General features: G+C 36.4%; 2 protein-coding genes across 12 annotated transcripts in view; one reads left to right on the top strand and one right to left on the bottom strand.

The window, feature by feature from the left end:
* LOC309480489 (uncharacterized protein) overlaps positions 1 to 21084 on the top strand; it is a 516287-nt gene that overhangs the window by 108021 nt on the left and 387182 nt on the right. The window lies entirely within an intron of this gene.
* Positions 1 to 21084, bottom strand: part of LOC309480535 (uncharacterized protein) — a 318834-nt gene that overhangs the window by 7895 nt on the left and 289855 nt on the right. For 6 of the 11 annotated variants that reach the window (XM_082145088.1, XM_082145100.1, XM_082145098.1 and 3 more), the window contains one exon: positions 5011 to 5151. In XM_082145088.1, coding sequence (XP_082001214.1) covers positions 5011 to 5151 — 141 coding nt within the window. Of the gene's footprint in view, positions 1 to 5010; positions 5152 to 6296; positions 6444 to 6940; positions 7094 to 7565; positions 7716 to 21084 lie in introns of all 11 variants that reach the window. The other 5 variants (XM_082145093.1, XM_082145096.1, XM_082145097.1 and 2 more) reach the window with 5 other exon arrangements.

The raw sequence follows: 21084 nt of genomic DNA, 5'->3' as shown, positions 1-21084 counted from the left end.
TTAACTGATATTAGTGTACACTCGCAATAAAACAACATTGTGCTTTTGTAAAATAAATTCAAGCAATCCTGATTTTGAACACAAGAGGGCAGTATAGCACTAGGAATGACATGATTTATTTATTTTTTGGACTAAAAAAAACATTCTGGCTGTTAATTTTAAACAATTCTTAAATTGAAAAAAATAAAATATGGGTTTAGTTCTGATATTTGTATAATTTTATATAGAAATAAATGGTGTATAATTACATTTTTAGAAGATAAGAGGCTTTTAGTGTTTCCTTTTTTGACATTACTTTAATCCCTCGCCATAGCAAAACCGTTTGAGATATTTATCATCAGTTCACAATTTAGCATCTTTAATGTATTTTCAACAATGTTGAAAAAGTTTGGTGGGAATAAAATAAACCACTTAAGAGGAGTGGGTAAAAATTCAGAGGCTAATTTTGCAAATAAATCCACATTCAAACCAAAATATCTGACTTCCTGTTGCTCGGAGCTAATGACTGTAAATTAGAAAGTTGTCCGGCTTGATGAGAACAATATACGTACTGATTTTTGTAACTGTAGGTAAAACTAACCCGCCCACTTTTGTCAAAAGAATTTTGAAAGTGACACTTCCTGCTGCCAGTTGGTGGCGCTATAACTTTGACTCACAATAGTCACATCCATGTGATCGGCCTCTGACAATGAACACACTGCTGAAGTTTCATCAAGATCAGTTAATGTATGAAGAAGTTATAACACACTTCCTGTTTCAATTTTTGCCATAAATGTATTTCCTCACCACGGCCAAACCGTTCGAGATATTAAAAATCTGTCCGCAATTTAGCATCCTCAAAGTCTTGACTTCATGCTGACTGAGTTTGGTGGCAATTGGATGAATTCCCTAGGAGTATATCAAATTCCACAGCATGTGTTTCCAAACAACCCATAATAGCCGACTTCCTGTTGGGCTGGCGTAAAACTTAAAGCACGAAAGTTGTTCAGCCTGATGAGATCTATACGTGTACCGAGTTTCATAATATTTGCAAGCGGGTTTAATTTTTTGGACCATTTTTATATGTAAATATAGGAGGACTATGTTAAGGTAATTTGTATTTGCCACACTTCCTGCTACCAGCAGGTGGCGCTATTACTATAACCGAATATGAGGATGGTCATGTGTTCAGGACAGGTCTCTTATCAAACAAGTGAAGTTTGGGGCAGATTGGACATTGTATAGCGGAGTTACTGCAGGCTGTTTGTGGTTGCCTAGCAACATCGGAACTGCAAGCAATTTTAATATAGAACCAAGGGGCAACATTCTGATCTGAAAAATGAAGCCTACCCGGAAGTGCGAAAAACTGCAATACATCGAAAATCCGCTAGGGGAAGGTCCCAAAAGGGAGCAAATGTCCATAGCCCCCATGTTAAAATGTCCGTTTTCACAGCATAAAATCATGTTTTTACAGGTTGGTCCCATGGACTTTTATTGGATTTTTCGATAGGTCCCGAGTGCCTGACAACGGCGAGGGTAGTGAATTTTTTTCTAACTCGTTAGTTTAGATAGTATTTAGATATAAAATGTATGACAATAAGGGCGTGGTTAACTTTGATTGACAGCTTGATTGACAGCTGAAAGGCAGAATGACAACATAAGAAGCGCCATTTTTTAATACAGTTGACATATAATACTACTGTTTCTGTATCATGAAATGTAGTTTTAAGAGTTTTTCAGGCGAGAATGTAGTTGTTTAAAGCTCAAATCTGTGGTTTATTTATAAAGATTTATGAAAATTGTATCCAGTTGTGAGATCCAGCGATGACCGGGCGCTCGGCGCGATGTACCCCGCCTGGAGCAGCCTTTCATCGGCTAGACGTTTTGAGGTTTGCCGCTGACTCTGGCGTCTCTGTAGTGGTTAAACATGAGATATAATTCGTCTTGTCTATATCTAACGGGCGATTTTTGGTCTCGTGGGCAATCGTTTTGGCTGAGGGGAAGTTTCATAACTTTATAAGCTATATTTAACTTGTACCGTTGTATGGTTAGACTAGATCGAGCGCATGACTTTTTATGTTTGACTGAATTGTTTGCTTTATTTGTATAGCTTATTGTAACTTTACCTTTTACTTATACTTTTATAATAGCTAATATTGATAAAACTGAAATTTAACAAAAAGAGACTGGGTTGAGTTTTGTCATTTTAAATTTTAATACAACGAAGATGATCTGTAATGTTGTTTACTGCAACATCTGTTGTTTAATACAAATGCACATATTGCCTGGACCATATTAAAATGTTTAATATTTTTATATTATATTTAAAACGAAAAGAGGCAGGTTTGTGTTTTATATTTCGTTTTGTTATAAATAGGCAAACGTTATGTGCAGTGAATATAATCAATACGCGTTGCCTGAACCACATTTGTGTGGCTATAATGTTTAAGATTTCTTTAAATGAAAACGAAAAGAGTTAGTATGGTGTTTTATAACATATTTCGTTGCCTAAAATATACACAGAGATAACCGGAGTAGCAGAGCGAGCTGAGTGACGCGCGCTGCGTCAGAAGGTGGGCGGGGTTAGGGTTTCCCAAGATTTTCCAAGATGGCGCCGCCCATACCCCCCATAAACGGCTTCAAACCCGTTCTTCAGAAAGTCTATGGGTGACGTCACAGACGCTTTGTCCATATTTTTTACAGTCTATGTATAGAACTTATCTGTTGATGCATATATCACCCAAAGGCTGAAATTGGGTGTGCACATCTACATTTGTAGAACCGCCGAGGACACGCCATTCGACGAAAACTCAAGATCTTCGCAATTTAATGTCGCAAAGGCCTTAAGATTACACTCACCAAATTTGAAGAGGATCAAATCAAAACTGTAGGAGGAGTTTGTTAAAGTACAACATCTGGAAATGGCAAAAACTGCACAAATCTGAGAGGAAGTTCAAAATAGCTGACTTCCTGTTGTGTTTAGGGCTACGCTCCAAGAGACTTTTTTGTAGGTATTGGGTCATTACATGCATGTACGCTTCTGAAGCGTGTTTCAAGAAGAAGAAGAAGAAGAAGCAACAATATGGTCCTCTCACCATTGGTGCTCTGGCCCTACATTAATAATATAATATAATATAATATAATATAATATAATATAATATAATATAATATAATATAATATAATATAATATAATATAATATAATATAATATAATATAATATAATATAATATAATATAATATCTGCAACTGGAGCCGTACACCCACGTCCACCACAAATAGCGTCGCAGCATTTCTGATTGTCGGCACAGTCACTGTCATCGGCACACTGCTCGAACGTTACCGCGGCACAAAATTGTACTGAAAGTGGATGTTCTGTGCTTGGACACACTCCTGGCTTTGCTGTTAAACAGACATGACAGAAAAAAAACAGTCCTGATATATTGAAGGGCAAGTAAATGTGACTTGGGGATGCACCAATACCACTTTTTCCAGAACAAGTCCGATTCCTGCATTTTTACTGGATTTGTAATTTTGAAATATATTGAGTTGGCTTAATTTGTTCATCAAATATTTCCTTCAGTTATTTATGCTTAAAGGGATAGTTCACAGAAAAATGAAAATTAGCCCATGATTTACTCACCCAAGTCATCCTATGTGTCTATGACATTATACAGGTAATATCCAGGTTTAAAACTTTATAAAGTAAAATAACTAGCTTCCGGCCAAACACAGTCTATTTGCACAACTTGTGACGTCGGAAGTAGCGTAATGCATCGTGGTGTGGTGTAAATATCAGCAATATGTCCTATCACTCGCATAAGTTGTGCTTTAGACTCAAGCGGAAACTGTATGTTTGTTTGGCCGGAAGCTAGTTATTTTACTAGAGATGCACCGATTGATCGGCTGGTGACCGGAATTGGCCGATTTTCACGTGATCGGCCATGACCGGCGACCGGCCGGTCAGCCTGACATATGCCGATTTTATGCCGGTCAAATGCACCCGGGCGCCGCATGATTAACATCGCGCAACATCAGCATCACACGTGCACGCGGAACGCACATGTAGGAAACCTCGTGAATTACGGCTGTTTCACACCGCAAGCGTGAGCGGTGCATGAGCAGTGCATATTTTTTCCGGCGTGCATGTTAATCAATGTTAATCGAGTGCATTCACACCGTGAGCAGGAGCGTCGAGTGAGCAGCAGTGAAGCGCGGGTTTCGGTGCGGGTCTATTTTTGCTGCTGCTCACGCTCAATTAAAGTGAAAGCACACTTTAGATGGACAAAATAAGTATTATTTCAAACAAAAAGTACCCAAAATGCACAGAATTTGCCTGTCTAGTGTGTTTTAACAAGAACTGGAGTGGGCTATGTCAGAAAATAATATAGAAAATGTACCCATTTAAACTTGTTTTTATTATTCAGTTTGGGTAAAAGTACTATATGGTGTTTTATAAAAAAAAATAAAAAATAAAAATTTGTTAACAAGTCAGAATATACAGTATAAGCTTTCTTTTAGTTTAATTTTAATTCATTTTTAATTTCCCACACCAGGAGTAATTTATATAGTTCCATTTTATAGAGATTATCTGTGAAAAAAAAAAAAAAAAAAAAAATCTATGTTCTATGCAAAATGTTCTATTAAAGAAAAGATAGAAAATAAATATTTGTGTGTGCTGTAAAGTGGTTAGAAAAAATTAAATCGGTTCAAATCTGTATCGGCAGGTCAAACTCAATGAAAAATCGGAAATCGGCCAAGAAAATTGTAATCGGTGCATCTCTACATTTTACTTTAATAAATATATAATATCCATATTTAAAACTTTATAAACGCATCGCTTCAGAAGTATTCGTCTCAAAGAAGAATGTCATATACACCTAGGATGTCTTAAGGGTGAGTAAATAATGGGCTAATTTACATTTTTGGGTGAACTATAATTAAGCCTGCTAAAATGCATTTTTGTGAAGATTGTTTTGAGTTCACTTAAATAAGTTTTAAAGCCTAATAAACCTAATATAACATAAAAATACCTGTAACTGGAGCCATACACTGAAGTCCACATCCATTGCTGCAGCATTTCTCATTGTTGGCACAGTCATTGTCATTGGCACACGACACGAAACGTATCCGGGGACACATTGCAGCTTCATATTTTCTTCTTGGACACTTTACTGTTATACAGACACATGACAGAAGCTAAATCACGGAATGCTGAATGTCTTTTACTGGATTTTAACTTTTTTAGGGTTATTTTGCTATTTGAAAAAAAATGCCTTCGAAATCATTTGGCAAAGTGATAAGGACATGTAATGCGGTCAAGACCTGTCTGGAACTACTTTAGCCTGCTTTCCCCTAAAAATAATTGCATACCTTAGAATCTTCATCAACCAATCTGATTCAAGCATTCAACAGCCCGTAGTCAGGGGTGCGTTTATAGTGGGGGTGTTGGGCTGGTCTAGGGGGTGCAGAGTATATCAGGCATTTGGGCCCAAGACGCTATGGGGGCCCAAATCACCACTTTGGTTTATTTTATTATTATTTTATTTCTGTATATTTTTTGACCCGTTAGACAGGTAGGAATGCCACAAGTAAAGGTTTATAAAATGTAAATTATTATAATGGGTTAATGTGAAGATTTTTTAAGTTCACTTAAGTTATTTTTTTTTAAAGCACAATAAATGTTGAAATTTATAGCCTTCAATTATACTGTAGTGCTGAATGTTTCAATATTTAATAATACAACTTAAACTAAAATCAATTTCAGAGACAGTTCCAGTATTAATATCAATGATCCTGGCCTTCATTCATAAAAAGATGCCATTACAACGAATAATTAAAATATACCGTCTTTAATTTGTTTCTACATCGATTTGGAGAGCAGCTATGAAATTACTACAATATAAAAAGATTAATTGATGTTTTTAAATCACAATTACAGAAGTGATTAGCTGTATTTAACTAAAACCTAATTAAACATAATATATTAATAGGAAATTGTATCGCTTTTAATTATACTGTAATGAGGAATGCCTATAATTAATGGCTAAAATTTAAGCAGAAAAAAAATATTTTCATAGAGACATCAGGAGCAGTATTGGCAGTATCATAAAAAGATGGCATTAAACAAATATTTGAAATATCAGCCATCAACCATATCATGTTGTTTCTAAATTAATTGAGATTAAATGTGAAATGACTACAATATAGAAATAGAAATATGTAAAATAACTTTAATGTTAGGTGTGATTCATTGCGCTTGATTACAGAAAATGAGCAATTTGTTTATTTTTATTGACTGCATATTATAATATAATACCTGTAACTGGAGCTCTACACTGACGTCCATCACATGTAGTGCTGCAGCATTTCTTATTGTCGGCACAGTCACTGTCTTCGGCACACATCACTATAGGCTTCACGTCACACCCTCTTTCAGAGATGATTGGACACACTCCTGGCTTCACTGTTATACAGACACATGACAAAGCAAAAGAAAAATTTGCTCTGATATATTGAAGGGGATGTAAATGTGACATTACAACGAGTTTGTGAAGATATAATTTAAGTGAATTTAAAACAGTTGTTATATTTTTTTAAAGTCTATTAAAACATAATATTGATAGAAAAATGTATTGCTTTTTATTCTACTGTGATGAATGCCTATAATTAATGGCTAAAATTAAGAAAATAAATAAATAATCAATTTCATAGAGACATCAGGATCAGTACTGGTATTAGTAATATCTTTCATAAAAAGATGCCATTAAACAAATATTTGAAATATCAGCCACTGTCTGTGTTATTTCTAAATTCATTTAGAGATTAAATGTGAAATTACTACAAATATAAAAATATATAAAATAACTTGAATGTTAGGTGTGATTCATTGCGCTTACAGAAAATGTGCAATTAATTCGTTATTTTTTGCTTGACAGCATATATTATAATATAATATCATACCTGTAACTGGAACCATACACTCACGTCCACCACATGTAGTGCTGCAGCATTTCTTATTGTCGGCACAGTCAGTGTCAGTGGCACACCTCACTGGACGCTTCATGTTACACACTACTCCTTTATAGTCTGGGATTGGACACATTCCATGCTTCACTGTTATACAGAAACAAGACAAAGAAATTAGCTCTGATATATTGAGGGGGAGGTAAACGTGACATTTATTACAATGAGTTTATGAAGATATCATTTAAGTGAATTTAAAACAAAGTTGTTATATTTTTTAAAGCCTAAAAAAACTAAATATATTGATAGAAAAAATGTATTGCTTTTAATTCTACTGTAATGATGAATGCCTATAATTAAATGGCAAAAAAAAAAAAAAAAAATCAGGATCAGTATTGGTATCAGTGAGGCCCTCCTACATAAAAAGATGCCATTAAACAAATATTTGAAATATCAGCCCAATGTCTATGTTATTTCTAAATTAATTTGGAGATTAAATGTGAAATTACTACAATATAAAAATATATAAAAGAACTTGAACGCTAGGTGCGATTCATTGCGTTTAATTACAGAAAACGTGCAATTTAGTTACTTTTTTTATTGACCACATATAATACCCTACCTATAACTGGAGCCATACACTGAAGTCCACATCCATTGTTGCAGCATTTCTCATTCTTGGCACAGTCACTGTCAACGGCACACGACACGAAACGTATCCGGGCACACACTTCTGCTTCATACTTTGTGTTTGGACACACTCCTGGCTTTACTGTTATACAGACACATGACAGAAGCCATATCACTGAATGCTGAATGTCTTTTTCACTGGGGGTTTTTGGTTATTTTGCAGTTGAGCAGGTTATAAATCAAGACAGGACTTATGGGGGCTTGAGTTTATATTTTGGACCTATACACTACAAATGACCTAGAACATCATTATTGAGCACAAAATATGCAAATTAAAATATGTTGAGGTTCCTAGAACAATGAATGCCTAGCCATGCTTTAATATGCCCCCTTACCAGTCACCCCCCAATTTTGGCAAGTGATGCATACATGACATACCCAAAATAAAAAGTTGCTGCTCATAAGTCATTCTGAATAGACACATAACCAACATATATTTAGAAAGCCAACCCTTGAGAGTTTACAGTTCAAGACTAAAAATTAACCAGACCGTTATTAATATTGAGATATATAAGCTCAAACATAAAAACAAAAACAACAAATATAAAAGACAATATTTATTAAATGTATAAAAATATTATGTGAATTTAGGATAGCAACTTATAACCACAACTAAAGTGTAGCCACAATTGTGGTCATGCTTCATTTCAATTTTGAGGATGATCTCTAAAATTATGCATTTTATGAAGCCTATTGTGAGACCATGTCAGGAGAAAACTCCTGCAGCAGGCGCATTAGCACAACAGGTAAAGTTAGCCTCAAGCTACATAACACCTTTAAATAAAAGTGTAATATAAAAAAAAAAAATTCTCAATTTAAAACACCATAGAGTATTTGTATCATATTCCGGTCGCGGTTTAAAATGCTTTCAAGTCATAAAAAGATTTTGAAATATGTTATATTTAGCATTTTAGATGAAGCTATGGGCTATGCTTACCTATACCTTTATTCTTTATTCATATAAAAATACAGAGGGAAGGGGGAGAGAGCATGGAAAGGAAATGCAGCTGAATGAATACGCTGTTTTAAATAGCGTAAAATTTATTTATTTTTATTACGAAACGCAATATGTGGCGGCCGGTGTTGATTCTGTGGCGCATTGCCACAAATTACTCCATGTGTGGGAAACACTAGACTTTTCGTACAAGCTGTGACAAAAAAAAGGTTGTATTCTGCCCATGATCTTCATGGCCGTTTGAAGACGTCCAAGCTTGGATTTCAACTGTACTGTCAAACAATGGTGTAATCTGTGTCTAATCACATTATGCAGTACAGCTTGATAAAACATTATAATCTTACTGACACCATAAAGTCTGTGCTTTCTCAAAATACAATCTTTGTTGAAAACGAGTGCACAACTGCACAAGTTGTCAACATGAACATGCCATGCAAGAGAACAGTCAATATATAAACACTAAGATATTTATATGAGAACACGTGTGATTGGGAGGTTATGAATAAGCAGGGATAGTCTCCAATTGACTCTGGATCGAATATCATCTCAGTTTTGGGGTGATGAACTGAGAAAAGCTTTTGACATAAGAGGTCATCATACTATAAGAATATCCTGCAAAACTTCCTTGTTAGTCAAATAAAAGCTGACACAACGAACGAAAAGTTTTTCAAAGTGGGTATCACCACCTCCGCAGAAGATCAACACTTCAACACTGCCTGTTTAACCCCGCCTACCAATTCACACAATACATGAAACTCATATGCAAAACTGTTATCATAGCAGTGGCCGTTTACTACCAAGTCTTCAATGCGGCACATCATACAACATATATATATATATATATATATATATATAAAATTTAAGTCACCTATTCTTAACCATAGGGCCACGGCCCACGCTTGGGCCGCGAGCGCCACCTGGAGGGCCGCAATTTTTTTTTACGTTTTTCACCTGTGGGCCGCGGGACCAAACAAGTTATCAATTGAAGACACCAGAATGTCCACTGTTATGCATGAGACCGTTACAATACACCATCCCACCACTAGTGGCAGTAATGCCTCAGTTAGGGGCTGATCACACCGTTTTTCAGGTTCGAAAACGCGAGGTGCACAGCACTTAGGCCGTGTGTCCACCAAAGCGTTTTTACTCGCGGCTGGCGTGCTTTTTCAAATTGTTTTCAATGGGAGCGCCGCGTTTTTAAAACGCCATGAGCGTAGCGAGGTGCTGAGCTTCTTTTTCACGCTGAAGCGCCGAGCGTTCGACGTTTTTTACAGGTCGCCAAGAGTTGAAGAATGTTCAACTTTGGGTAAAATGCAGCGCTCACTGACACTTTTTACCCAACCATCCAATCACAGTGGAGGAGGGGTGGGACTAAAACCACACCGACCAACTGTCACATTCTGCTTGTACAACGACATCAACCAGCAGAGCTAAACGGGGAAAAAAAAAAAAATGGATGAAAAATGTATATTGCTGGTCTCCGAACATAGTTGCCTTTATGACATCCCCGGATTACCACAACGTCAATTTGAAAACAATTTTTTAGACATATTATCTGCGACATCAGTTACAAGTAAACTGTGCCACGGATACTGTGCATCATAGCAACGAAGCGTCTCAACTGAAAAAACGCTGCGCTGCCAAAACGCTCTCAAGCGCCCACAGCTGAGCGTTTTTAGCAGAGCGCCTAGCGTTTTCAGCTGGCTAAAAACGCTTTGGTGGACACACGGCCTTACCATCACACAGAACGAGCCGTGCACTGCGTTTTTTATGTTGCTAGGCAACCACTGAAACAGCTGTCCTGTCCTGTCAGTCAAGTAAACGTCAAATCTGCCTTTTATTAACTTTATTTACTTCGTTAACATTGTGGAAGTTATAAAGCACCACCAGTTTGTCCTCCATCGCACTCTCCGCGCGTTCAAGCAACTGTAGCTTTCATCACTAAAACGGAAGGCCCGATTCATTCGATTGGACAGTGGAAAAAAAACGCGATGACTTTGGGCGCTTTTTCTGCTCGGAGTTGCTTTTTTTTCAACTTAAAAAACGCGAGGCGCAGCGGGCGGTAAAACGCGAGGCGCAGCAGATGCATAAACAGCGCGCAGAACGCTCGCTGCCATAGGAAACCAATTGAAAATAGGCTCCTCTCACTGCAAAAAAACGTGTCAGGTGTGATTGGCCCCTTAGAAAGCATTCACGATAGCGGAGGAGTTGGTTTTTAAAATTGCTGGTTTAAATTGGACTGTTGTGACTGTTATTGTTCATTTATAACAGATATGAAGAGCAACTTAAGGTTCTGCCATGCAAAAATGTAGACTGCTGAAACAATTATCAAATTATTTTGCAGATTATAAAGCTATATTTTTTCATTTGCACTTTATTTCAATTTTCATTTACAACATTTTTATTTAATTTGAAAAATATTATTTTATTTATTTAAGCAACACATTGTTTTTATTTTATTTATTTTTATTTATATACATTTTCTATTTTTTTGTAAGTAAAATTTGTCAAATCTAACTGATTTTTGGGTTAATATGCCTGACTTGTGCCTCTAACTTTGTTCTTGATGCAGATTGATTTCTTCCATGAATTGTTGTGTGTTTGGCATCTTGTTGTATGTGCAGGTTTACATACACATGAATAATAAACTGTTAAACTGCAAGTGGATTTCATTTAGTTATTGAATACAAATCAAACCAAGGGTGAGATCAATAAACCAATAGTGCTAATATTTGAATGGGCCCTGGGCCACTTTGTACTGTAAAATTTGGGCCCCGACATCAAAAAGGTTAAGAACCCCTGATTTAAGTGACAAGACAGAACATTTTACTTGCCTGACCTGATTAGAACAATGAAAAAAAAAAAAATAAGAGAGAATTCTCCATATTTTATGATACACTAAAAATATTCCACAACAAATACTTTAAATTTAATGATATTCAGAACGGAACAATAATAAATTTAATGATATTCAGAACGGAACAATAATAAATAAAAAATAACTATAAAACAAGCCAAAACGAAATAAAATAAAAATAAAAACGAAAGTAAGCAGGGTTGGGCTTACTTAACTCTCTCATTAAAATCAAAATGTTTCAACATTTGCGATGTATTTGGATGCTAAACTATTCTTTATCATAGGCTTTGTACTTCACTCACGTTCCAATATCGACGAAAAAAAAAAATCATCCTCTTCACACGCGCAAAAATGTGCTTGGAAACATCACAGTGGAGCGGTGCTTACTGTGAATGGTAGGAATTGTACTACTGACTATTTAAACAGAGCAGTGTAATTTGTATGTTATTGTTATGTTATTTATGTTTATTGTTATTTAATGTTATTATTATATTTTATTAAGGCTATAATGAACAGCCTGCGATGTCAAGATTGCAGTGAGTGAACTTTCGTTTTTAAGTTAGCAATTCAAAAGCCCCCAGGCGGTGTCACACGTCAATTAACCAGTGGTAAAATATTCTCACTGTCACATACCTAGTATATTTTTATACATACAATAGGCCTACCTGATTTTGAACACAAGAGGGCAGTATAGCCCTATGCATGACAATTTTTTTTTTTTTTTACCATTACTGTTTTTAAACTTATAAAAAATTCTTAAATAAAAAAGGGTTTAGTTGTGATATTTGTATACTTTTATATAGAAATTTGTATACTTTTATATAGAAATAAATGGTGTACAATTACATTTTTAGAAGATATGAGGCTTTTAGTGTTTCCTTTTTGGACATTACTTTAATCCCTCACTATAGCAAAACCGTTTGAGATATTTAATATCCGTTCACAATATAGCATCTTTAATGAATTTATCGTGTTGAAAAAGTTTAGTGTGAATAAAATAAACCATTTAGTAGGAGTAGCTAAAAACTCAGAGTCTGAAATATCCAAAAAATCCACATTCAAATCAAAATATCTGACTTCCTGTTGGTCGGAGCTAATGACTGTAAATTAGAAAGTTGTCCGGCTCGATGAGAACAATATACGTACCGAGTTTTGTGACTCTAGGTAAAACTAAGCCCCCATTTTTTACTAAAGGTGGCGCTACTGAGCCCCTCACCATGCCCGTTTCTGAAACTTTGCACATGTCTACTGGATAAAAAAAATGTGATGTGTCTGTCGAGTTTCATACAATTTCAAGCATAAGAGTCTCAAAAGCATCTGAAAAGAATATTAAAGTTTTATGTGTTGCCACGGCAACAGTATCTAAGATATCAAGAATCCTTTCACAGGTCTACATCTGCCGTGTGTTTACATTATACACAAAGTTTGAAGGAAATCGGGTAAAAATAAAAGGTTGATTTCAAAGCATTTTGAAAGTGACACTTCCTGCTGCCAGTTGGTGGCGCTATAACTTTGACTCACAATAGTTACATCCATATGATCGGCCTCTTACAACGAACACACTGCTGAAGTTTTAACACACTTCCTGTGTCCCTTATTCCCCATAAATTTGTTTCCTCGCCACATCCAAACCATTTGAGATATCAAAAATCCGTCAACAATTTAGCATCCTCAATGTCTTGACTTCACGCTGACCGAATTTGGTGGCGATCGGGTGAATTCCCTAGGAGGAGTACATAAAATTCCACAGCATGCGTTTCCAGACAACCCATAATAGCTGACTTCCTGTTGGGCTGGCGTAAATCTTAAGAGCACAAAAGTTATTCGGCCTGATGAGATCTATATGTGTACCGAGTTTCATATTATTACATGCAAGTGTGTTTGATTTATGGATAAGTGTCGGATCCCATTCCAGGGGGCGCTGTCAAGCCCCCCTGCCACGACCGGGTACCAGCTTCAGCCCGGCCCTGATGGCCGCAGATTCTGACGTGTGCAAAGTTTCATGAGTTTGAGCACGTTAAGAGCCCCAAAAGTGCCAGAGAAGTAGAAAAAAAATTTATAATAATAATAATAATAATAATATTTATTATTATTAGTATTAATAAAAAAAATAATCCTAAGGAAAACAATAGGGCCTTCGCCCTTTCAGGGCTTGGGCCCTAATAACATAAAACAGTTATTTTAAATTGTAATAATATTTAACAATATTACAGTTTTTACTGTATTTTTGATCAAATAAATGCAGCCTTCGTGAGCAGAAGAGACTTATTTTAAGAACTTTAAAACTGGCCCCAAAAAACAAAAAAAACATTTGCTACCCCTCTATATCAGATCCCAAGACAATTAATTAGTAAAAAACATTAGAAATAGTTATTTAAATTAGGACATGTGACCTATTGAGAGAGGACCATGACAATTTTCTACAAAAAACTTCAGGTTCAGGTAGACATGCTTACCAGGCTTGTCACAGTTTATACTCGGGGTTCCAGGTGGAGTTCGGGTTCCCGCTCTCTCCTGCCCCCTACTGTCCACACACCAGCAGTAACCTGTGGACCCGTGGCACTGCTGAGGACTGTACTGACCCTCCTCATCACACTGAGGGATGAAGGTTCCGATCGGAATAACACCACCGTTTCCACTTTGACTGTCTCTTTGCTGCTCACACTGGGTCTTGGGACGACCTTCAAGGTAAACGTACCAGAGATTATAGAATTTACTTGGAGGGTTAGTTCTCCAAATTTTTTTAATTCTGTCACCAATAAGAAGAAGAAAAAAAAAAAAAAAAAAAAAAAAAAAAAATTTCATAGAGACATCAGGATCAGTATTGGTATCAGTAATGCCTTTCATAAAAAGATGCCATTAAACAAATATTTGAAATATCAGCCACTGTCTGTGCTTTTTCTAAATTCATTTAGAGATTAAATGTGAAATTACTACAAATATAAAAATATATAAAAGAACTTGAAATGTTAGGTGTGATTCATTGCGCTTACAGAAAATGAGCAATTAATTCGTTATTTTTTGCTTGACAGCATATATTATAATATAATATCATACCTGGAATTGGAGCCCTGCACTGACGTCCACCACATGAAGTGCTGCAGCATTTCTTATTGTCGGGACAGTCAGCGTCATTGGCACACAACGCTACATGCTTCACGTTACACCGTCCTTCATCGATAATTGGACACACTCCTGGCTTCACTGTTATACAGAAACAAGACAAAGAAATTAGCAATATATCTGATATATTGAAGGGGAGGTAAATGTGATATTTATTACAATGAGTTTGTGAAGATATCATTTAAGTGAATTTAAAACAAATTTGTTATATTTTTTAAAGCCTAAAAAAACTAAACATATTGATAGAAAAATGTATTGCTTTTAATTCTACTGTAATGATGAATGCCTATAATTAATGGCTAAAAAAATAAAATAATTCATAGAGACATCAGGATCAGTATTGGTATCAGTGAGGCCCTCCTAAAAAGATGCCATTAAACAAATATTTGAAATATCAGCCCACTGTCTATATTGTTTCTAAATTAATTTGGAGATTGGGTTTATATTTTGGACCTATACGCTACAAATGACCTAGAACATCATTATTGAGCACAAAATATACAAATTAAAATATGATTTGAGGTTCCTAGAACAATGAATGCCTAGCCATGCTTTAATATGCCTAGTCAAGTCAGTTCAGCAGTGATATAGTCATTATGATCAAATAAAATACTGGATGTGCTCAGAGACAGACTGATCAAAATAACACTGGCAGAGATGAACATTACAGTATTTTAAAATGTATTGTCATATATGTGTCCTCATATCAAATATGATCAAATGTAATAAAATTCAATCAGAATACAAAGACACTGTGACAATTACCTGTATTAACAATAAAATGAAGTCAGTATTATCAATAAAATCCATCTTTGGGTTTAAACACAATTTAATGCAGCTCAGACATGTGGATTTGCACAGCAACTTGTAATTGCATTAAATTATGTAAAGAGATTACAATTTTAAATGTAACCTTTAATGTAGAAATATTAAATGATTGAAATAGGACCTAAATGAAAAGAAACTGTCTACTTTTGAACTATGAAACTAAAACTGCCAGTAGCGGCAAGTCAGTCTTAATGAGCAAGTTGAATCCTTTATTCAACAACAGATTAGTGAAAAAATTCTAATTCATATTACTAAACAAATGACTGCATTTACTGTATTTCTTCCCCACTATAGTGTGATGGCAGTGAGACGGGAGAGAGCGCTTAACTCTTCTGACTGCTTAATTTAGTGGAATTAACAAATGACCATTCTCTGTAAAGAAATGATCCTTTGTTAATAATTCGTTACACAGACTTTATTATATTAAATATTAATCAAATGATTTACACCATCACAAAATCCAAACATTCAATGTAAGAGTAAAAAAAAAAATGACATAACATTATTTATAGTAAATTTATTTGGTTCACAGCTTATTTAGAGTTTTGACCTCGACAACCCAACTGCATTTACCGCAAACAGTCTAAAGTAAAAGATTGTTTTGGTAATTGTTCTACACATTGTAATATAGATAACCTGAAAATGTAGTTTATTAAGGTTTATCTTGCTAAAAAAAAAAATTACATTCTCATTTTAAGAGGTGTTAAAGGGACATTGTGTAGGAATTTCTCCCATCTAGTGGTGAAATTGTATTTTGCATTCAAACGAATAATGCTCTCCAGCGCCTCACTTTTTCAAATGCGCGTTGCATCTACGGTAGCCGTTATGTACCTAAAAGCTATGACAGGATGTCTTATAATAGCACTTCGAGTTTTTCTTCGGGTGAACATGTTTGTTATTTAAAACAAACTGAAACTTGAAACAACGAAAAAAAGAATGTTACAGTATGAACTACTGACTGTCAAAAACATTAACTATGGTAATTAGTAGTAATGCCTTCTTTACTCGTTATATTTTTTGAAGTATGTGCATTGTTAGATATCATCATCATCAGAGCCTTCTCTAACGTTACTTTACTCAATAGCTGCTATTCTTCAAAGAGCCTGTTTAACTTTTAACTATAAATGTTCGACTGTCTATATAATAAAGTACACAACCAAGCAATGAAAAAAAAGCTTGTAATTAAGACTGTAACATTGACTTACCTGTCGAGAAGAAAGCAGGCAACTTCAGGGTCTCTTTTGAAAGCTTTCTCCTGCATTAGCTATCCTGACAGTAACCCTTGTTTTTGTAATCTCCGGTCACGTTTCCTTTTACGATCTATTTTGGACTTTCGACGACGAGGACTCCTTATCCTGTGACTCATATGTATGTATGAATGAACGGTGTATAAATAACCGTGCAGTGCAGCCTTTTAAACTTGCCGCGGCAGTGACAAGCGCCTCTCACTGCTCTGCTCCTCCGCTTCTGCTGGCTTCAGTCACGTGACGCTGGCTCTAAACGAAACGCGTTGTGGAAACGCGTTGGCCTAGTACTTTTTGTCCCTCTCTGCTATTATAGTTTTTCAAGATGGCGGAACTACATGGAAGCCTCCGTGGACTTACCCATCCCATGTATATAAAGATAATAAATTCTTCGTTTACGAGGATTAGTCTGAACATTGGCATAGGTATTTGTACACCATTGAGGGCATATTTATGAATAAAAATATAGATTTTAGATAATAAAATACCTAAAAAGCTACACATTGTCCCTTTAAGATTAATAAATGCTGTAGAAGTGCAGTTTATTAATAGTTAGGCTAATGTAGACTAGAGTTTAATAAATGGAACCTTATTATAAAGTGTTACCGATTTGTTATACACGGATTCAGTGTTGGACAGATCAGTTGTTTTAACCATTCATTAAATGGAATAGGTTCAAAGGAGTCATTAGTTCGCGAATCGGACGTGTAGCGGACGTGTACGCGTTGTGTGATTATCCCGGCAGTTAAGACATCGCACAAGATCTGTCAACACAGAAAACATTTCATCATTGGATAGGTTTTGTTTTGTTTATTGAAAGTGTGTTTCATGTCAGCTGAATGGGCGGAAAGCTTTTCAGAGAAGATAAGGCAACGTCTTTTTTTTTTTTTTTTTTTTTTTTTTTTTTTAAGCACAACACCCAGCAGTAATTCAGAAAAAAAAAAATACCCGAATGCTCCACGTGAAACTTCGGTCTTCCGATCTTTTACAATCGTGTCAATTCTCAATTGATTTTGATTAATATGCGCGTCCGCAGAAGATCAACGCCTACTTCAACACTGCCTGTTTAGCCCCGCCCACCGAAGTTTAAAAAGCCAGTTAATTACCCCTTTGAATCCTGTACTGATATAGCCCAATTAGAAACAGATATCATCTTATTAACCTTTTATATGGAATGATATTCCGGACATTATTCAAAAGGAATTGCAAATTGTATTTGCAATTGCATTTTCAATTTGTGGACACATAAAATGTGACATAATCCAAACGCAAATGCAAATCGCGCATTACCGTTTGCATTTTCGTTTAAGCGAACGCACAGTGACGGCCAAATTTAAAATGGAAATGCAAAGTCTGTTTGCAACTGTGTTTCCCATATCTTACGAGCCTTGACCCTGTCATATTTAAATAGCAATTTCAATGACCACGTCTGCTTTTTCACTTTCTCAGCGTCGCGTATGTAACCAGCCAAAACTCAAATGGAATCTCAATTCCCTTAGTATTTCCATTTCCGATGCCTTACACGGAAACCTGTCAATCAGTGTCAAGGGTGGGATTATGCTATGGGGCGTGTTCGTGTTGGGACGTGACGTCACTCACAGTCGACCGTCAAGAGGTGATGCCCTGAACAGACGCCGATTTATTGTAAACAATGGAGGTAGTTAGTTGGTGAAATTGTGGAGGACCTTATGATGCTCGCGCAGCAAGTTGATGACAGTACATCCTCTACAGTTGTCCTCTTAAGGCCTATTTATACTTCTGCGTCGAACTGCCGCCATAGTTACGTCGTAGGCTGTGTGTAGCGCGCGTACCCTTCGGCGTACCCTGACGTGCACCTCTCCAAAAACGTAACAATGCGTCAATTCTACGCGGACGCAAGCGCTGTGATTGGTCTGCCAGAACCCCTCCCTCGGGGTTTCACATGCTCCCTAGGTGCGCGTCAACGCGGACAACAACGCAGAAGTATAAATTAAAACCAACACGTTGCCTACGGCGTATAGGCTCCGGCGTAGGTCCGACGCAGAAGTATAATGAGGCCTTTACTCAGAAGCATTTTAGTTTTAGATCAGTTAAATGAGTTCGTGGCCTTGACCAACAGCAACATCAGTAAGGCTGTCTTCGCCAACCTCAGTGAAGTAGCTAACCGGCTTTTTGTGAAGGACAGGACAACTAAAGGACCTGGACGTCCTTTACTGGACATACCACAAGTGATGAGTGTCGGTGCTAGGTCTCACCCCTTCAAATAAGTGTTCTCAATTTGCAAAATTCAATAAAAATGCTGTCTGTTGCAGTTAAACCTGTGGATGTGTGTGTGTGAGAATGTTTGTTCCACTTTACATTTGTGGTAGTATCAGGCTTTCATTTGTCAATTTGTTTAGATTTATGTGGGATTTAATCATTTTATTGAAAAATGAATCTCAACTGTGAAATGGACAAAAACAAAATTATACATAGGCTACTTTCAGAACAATTAAATCAAACCCAGGTTTTTTTGTGTGTTTAGACAAATAATGTAACAAAATTCCATGACACTGAGATAAAGGGAGCAATGTTTTTTTTTTTAATGGGGGGAAAATATCAAATGAGGTCCAAACAGAACCCAAAGACCATCATAGGATGTCCTGTTACTCTATCCTCTACAGTAAAAGACCTGGGTGTTATACTCGATTGCAACCTGTCTTTTGAAAATCATATTTCATATGTTACAAAAACAGCCTTTTTCCACCTTAGAAACATTGCTAAGCTACGTAATATGCTATCAGTTTCTGATGCAGAAAAGTTAGTTCATGCATTCATGACCTCGAGACTAGATTACTGTAATGCTTTATTAGCTGGTTGTCCTGCATCCTCAATAAACAAGCTACAGTTAGTCCAAAATGCCACCGCTAGAGTTCTTACGAGATCAAGAAAATATGATCATATAACACCGATTTTATCATCACTGCATTGGTTACCTATAAAGCTCCGTATTAATTATAAGATATTGCTACTGACTTATAAAGCCCTAAACGGCTTAGCTCCAGTCTATTTAACGGATCTTCTATCGCCCTATAATCCATCGCGCTCTTTAAGATCACTAAATTCAAGGCTTTTGGTCATACCTAGGATATCCAGAACCACCAAAGGAGGGAGAGCATTTTCACATTTGGCTCCAAAACTCTGGAATAGTCTTCCTGATACTGTTCGTTGCTCAGACTCGCTCTCCCAGTTTAAAACTAGATTAAAGTCGCATCTCTTCAGCCAGGCATTCATATAATCCCACAGTTCAAACTACAATCCGGCCTCTAGCTCATAAATGCCAGAGGAGAACTGGCCCCCGACTGAGCCTGGGTTCTCCCAAGGTTTTTTTCTCCATTAGGTCACCTGATGGAGTTTTAGGACACCATTAGGTCACTTGATGGAGTTTTTTGATTCCTTGCCACTGTTGCCTTTGGCTTGCTCAGTTGGGGATATTTAATCTAATTTTATCAATCAATAAATTCCTCTTGAAACAAACTTTGTTGTATTATTTTAATTTAATACTGTGAAGCTGCTTTGATACAATCTGCATTGTGAAAAGCGCTATACAAATAAACTTGACAATGATTGTAATGCAGTGGGATTTTAAGTGTCATTATGAAGAATTCAGCGCTGATCTAAATGCAGCTGTGTCCAGCAACAGCTTTGGTTTTGGTTTAGTTTAAAATTAATATTTCTTAAACCCTCATGTTGTCTTTGGGTTCTGTTTGGACCTCATTTGATATTTTCCCCCCATTAAAAATGCTTCTGAGTAAGAGGACAACTGTAGACGATGTACTGTCATCAACTTGCTGCGCGAGCATCATAAGGTCCTCCACAATTTCACCAACTAACTACCTCCATTGTTTACAATAAATCGGCGTCTGTTCAGGGCATCACCTCTTGACGGTCGACTGTGAGTGACGTCACGTCCCAACACGAACACGCCCCATAGCATAATCCCACCCTTGACACTGATTGACAGGTTTCCGTTTAAGGCATCGGAAATGGAAATACTAAGGGAATTGAGATTCCATTTGAGTTTTGGCTGGTTACATACGCGACGCTGAGAAAGTGAAAAAGCAGACGTGGTCATTGAAATTGCTATTTAAATATGACAGGGTCAAGGCTCGTAAGATATGGGAAACAGTTGCAAACAGACTTTGCATTTCCATTTTAAATTTGGCCGTCACTGTGCGTTTGCTTAAACGAAAATGCAAACGGTAATGCGCGATTTGCATTTGCGTTTGGATTATGTCACATTTTATGCGTCCACAAATTGAAAACGCAATTGCAAAAACAATTTGCAATTCCTTTTGAATAATGTCTGGAATATCATTCCATACTTTTAGTTTTACCACCTGCTGGGTTCTGTCAGTTAAAAAAAGTAATAAAAGGATTTACATCCACCCGTTTCAATTTGTCCAGTAATATAGTTGGAAAGTGT

The sequence above is a fragment of the Leuciscus leuciscus genome (genome assembly GCF_965113295.1).
Source record: "Leuciscus leuciscus genome assembly, chromosome: 18".
Classification (NCBI taxonomy): domain Eukaryota; kingdom Metazoa; phylum Chordata; class Actinopteri; order Cypriniformes; family Leuciscidae; genus Leuciscus; species Leuciscus leuciscus.
This window is presented reverse-complemented; position numbering and strand designations above follow the sequence as displayed.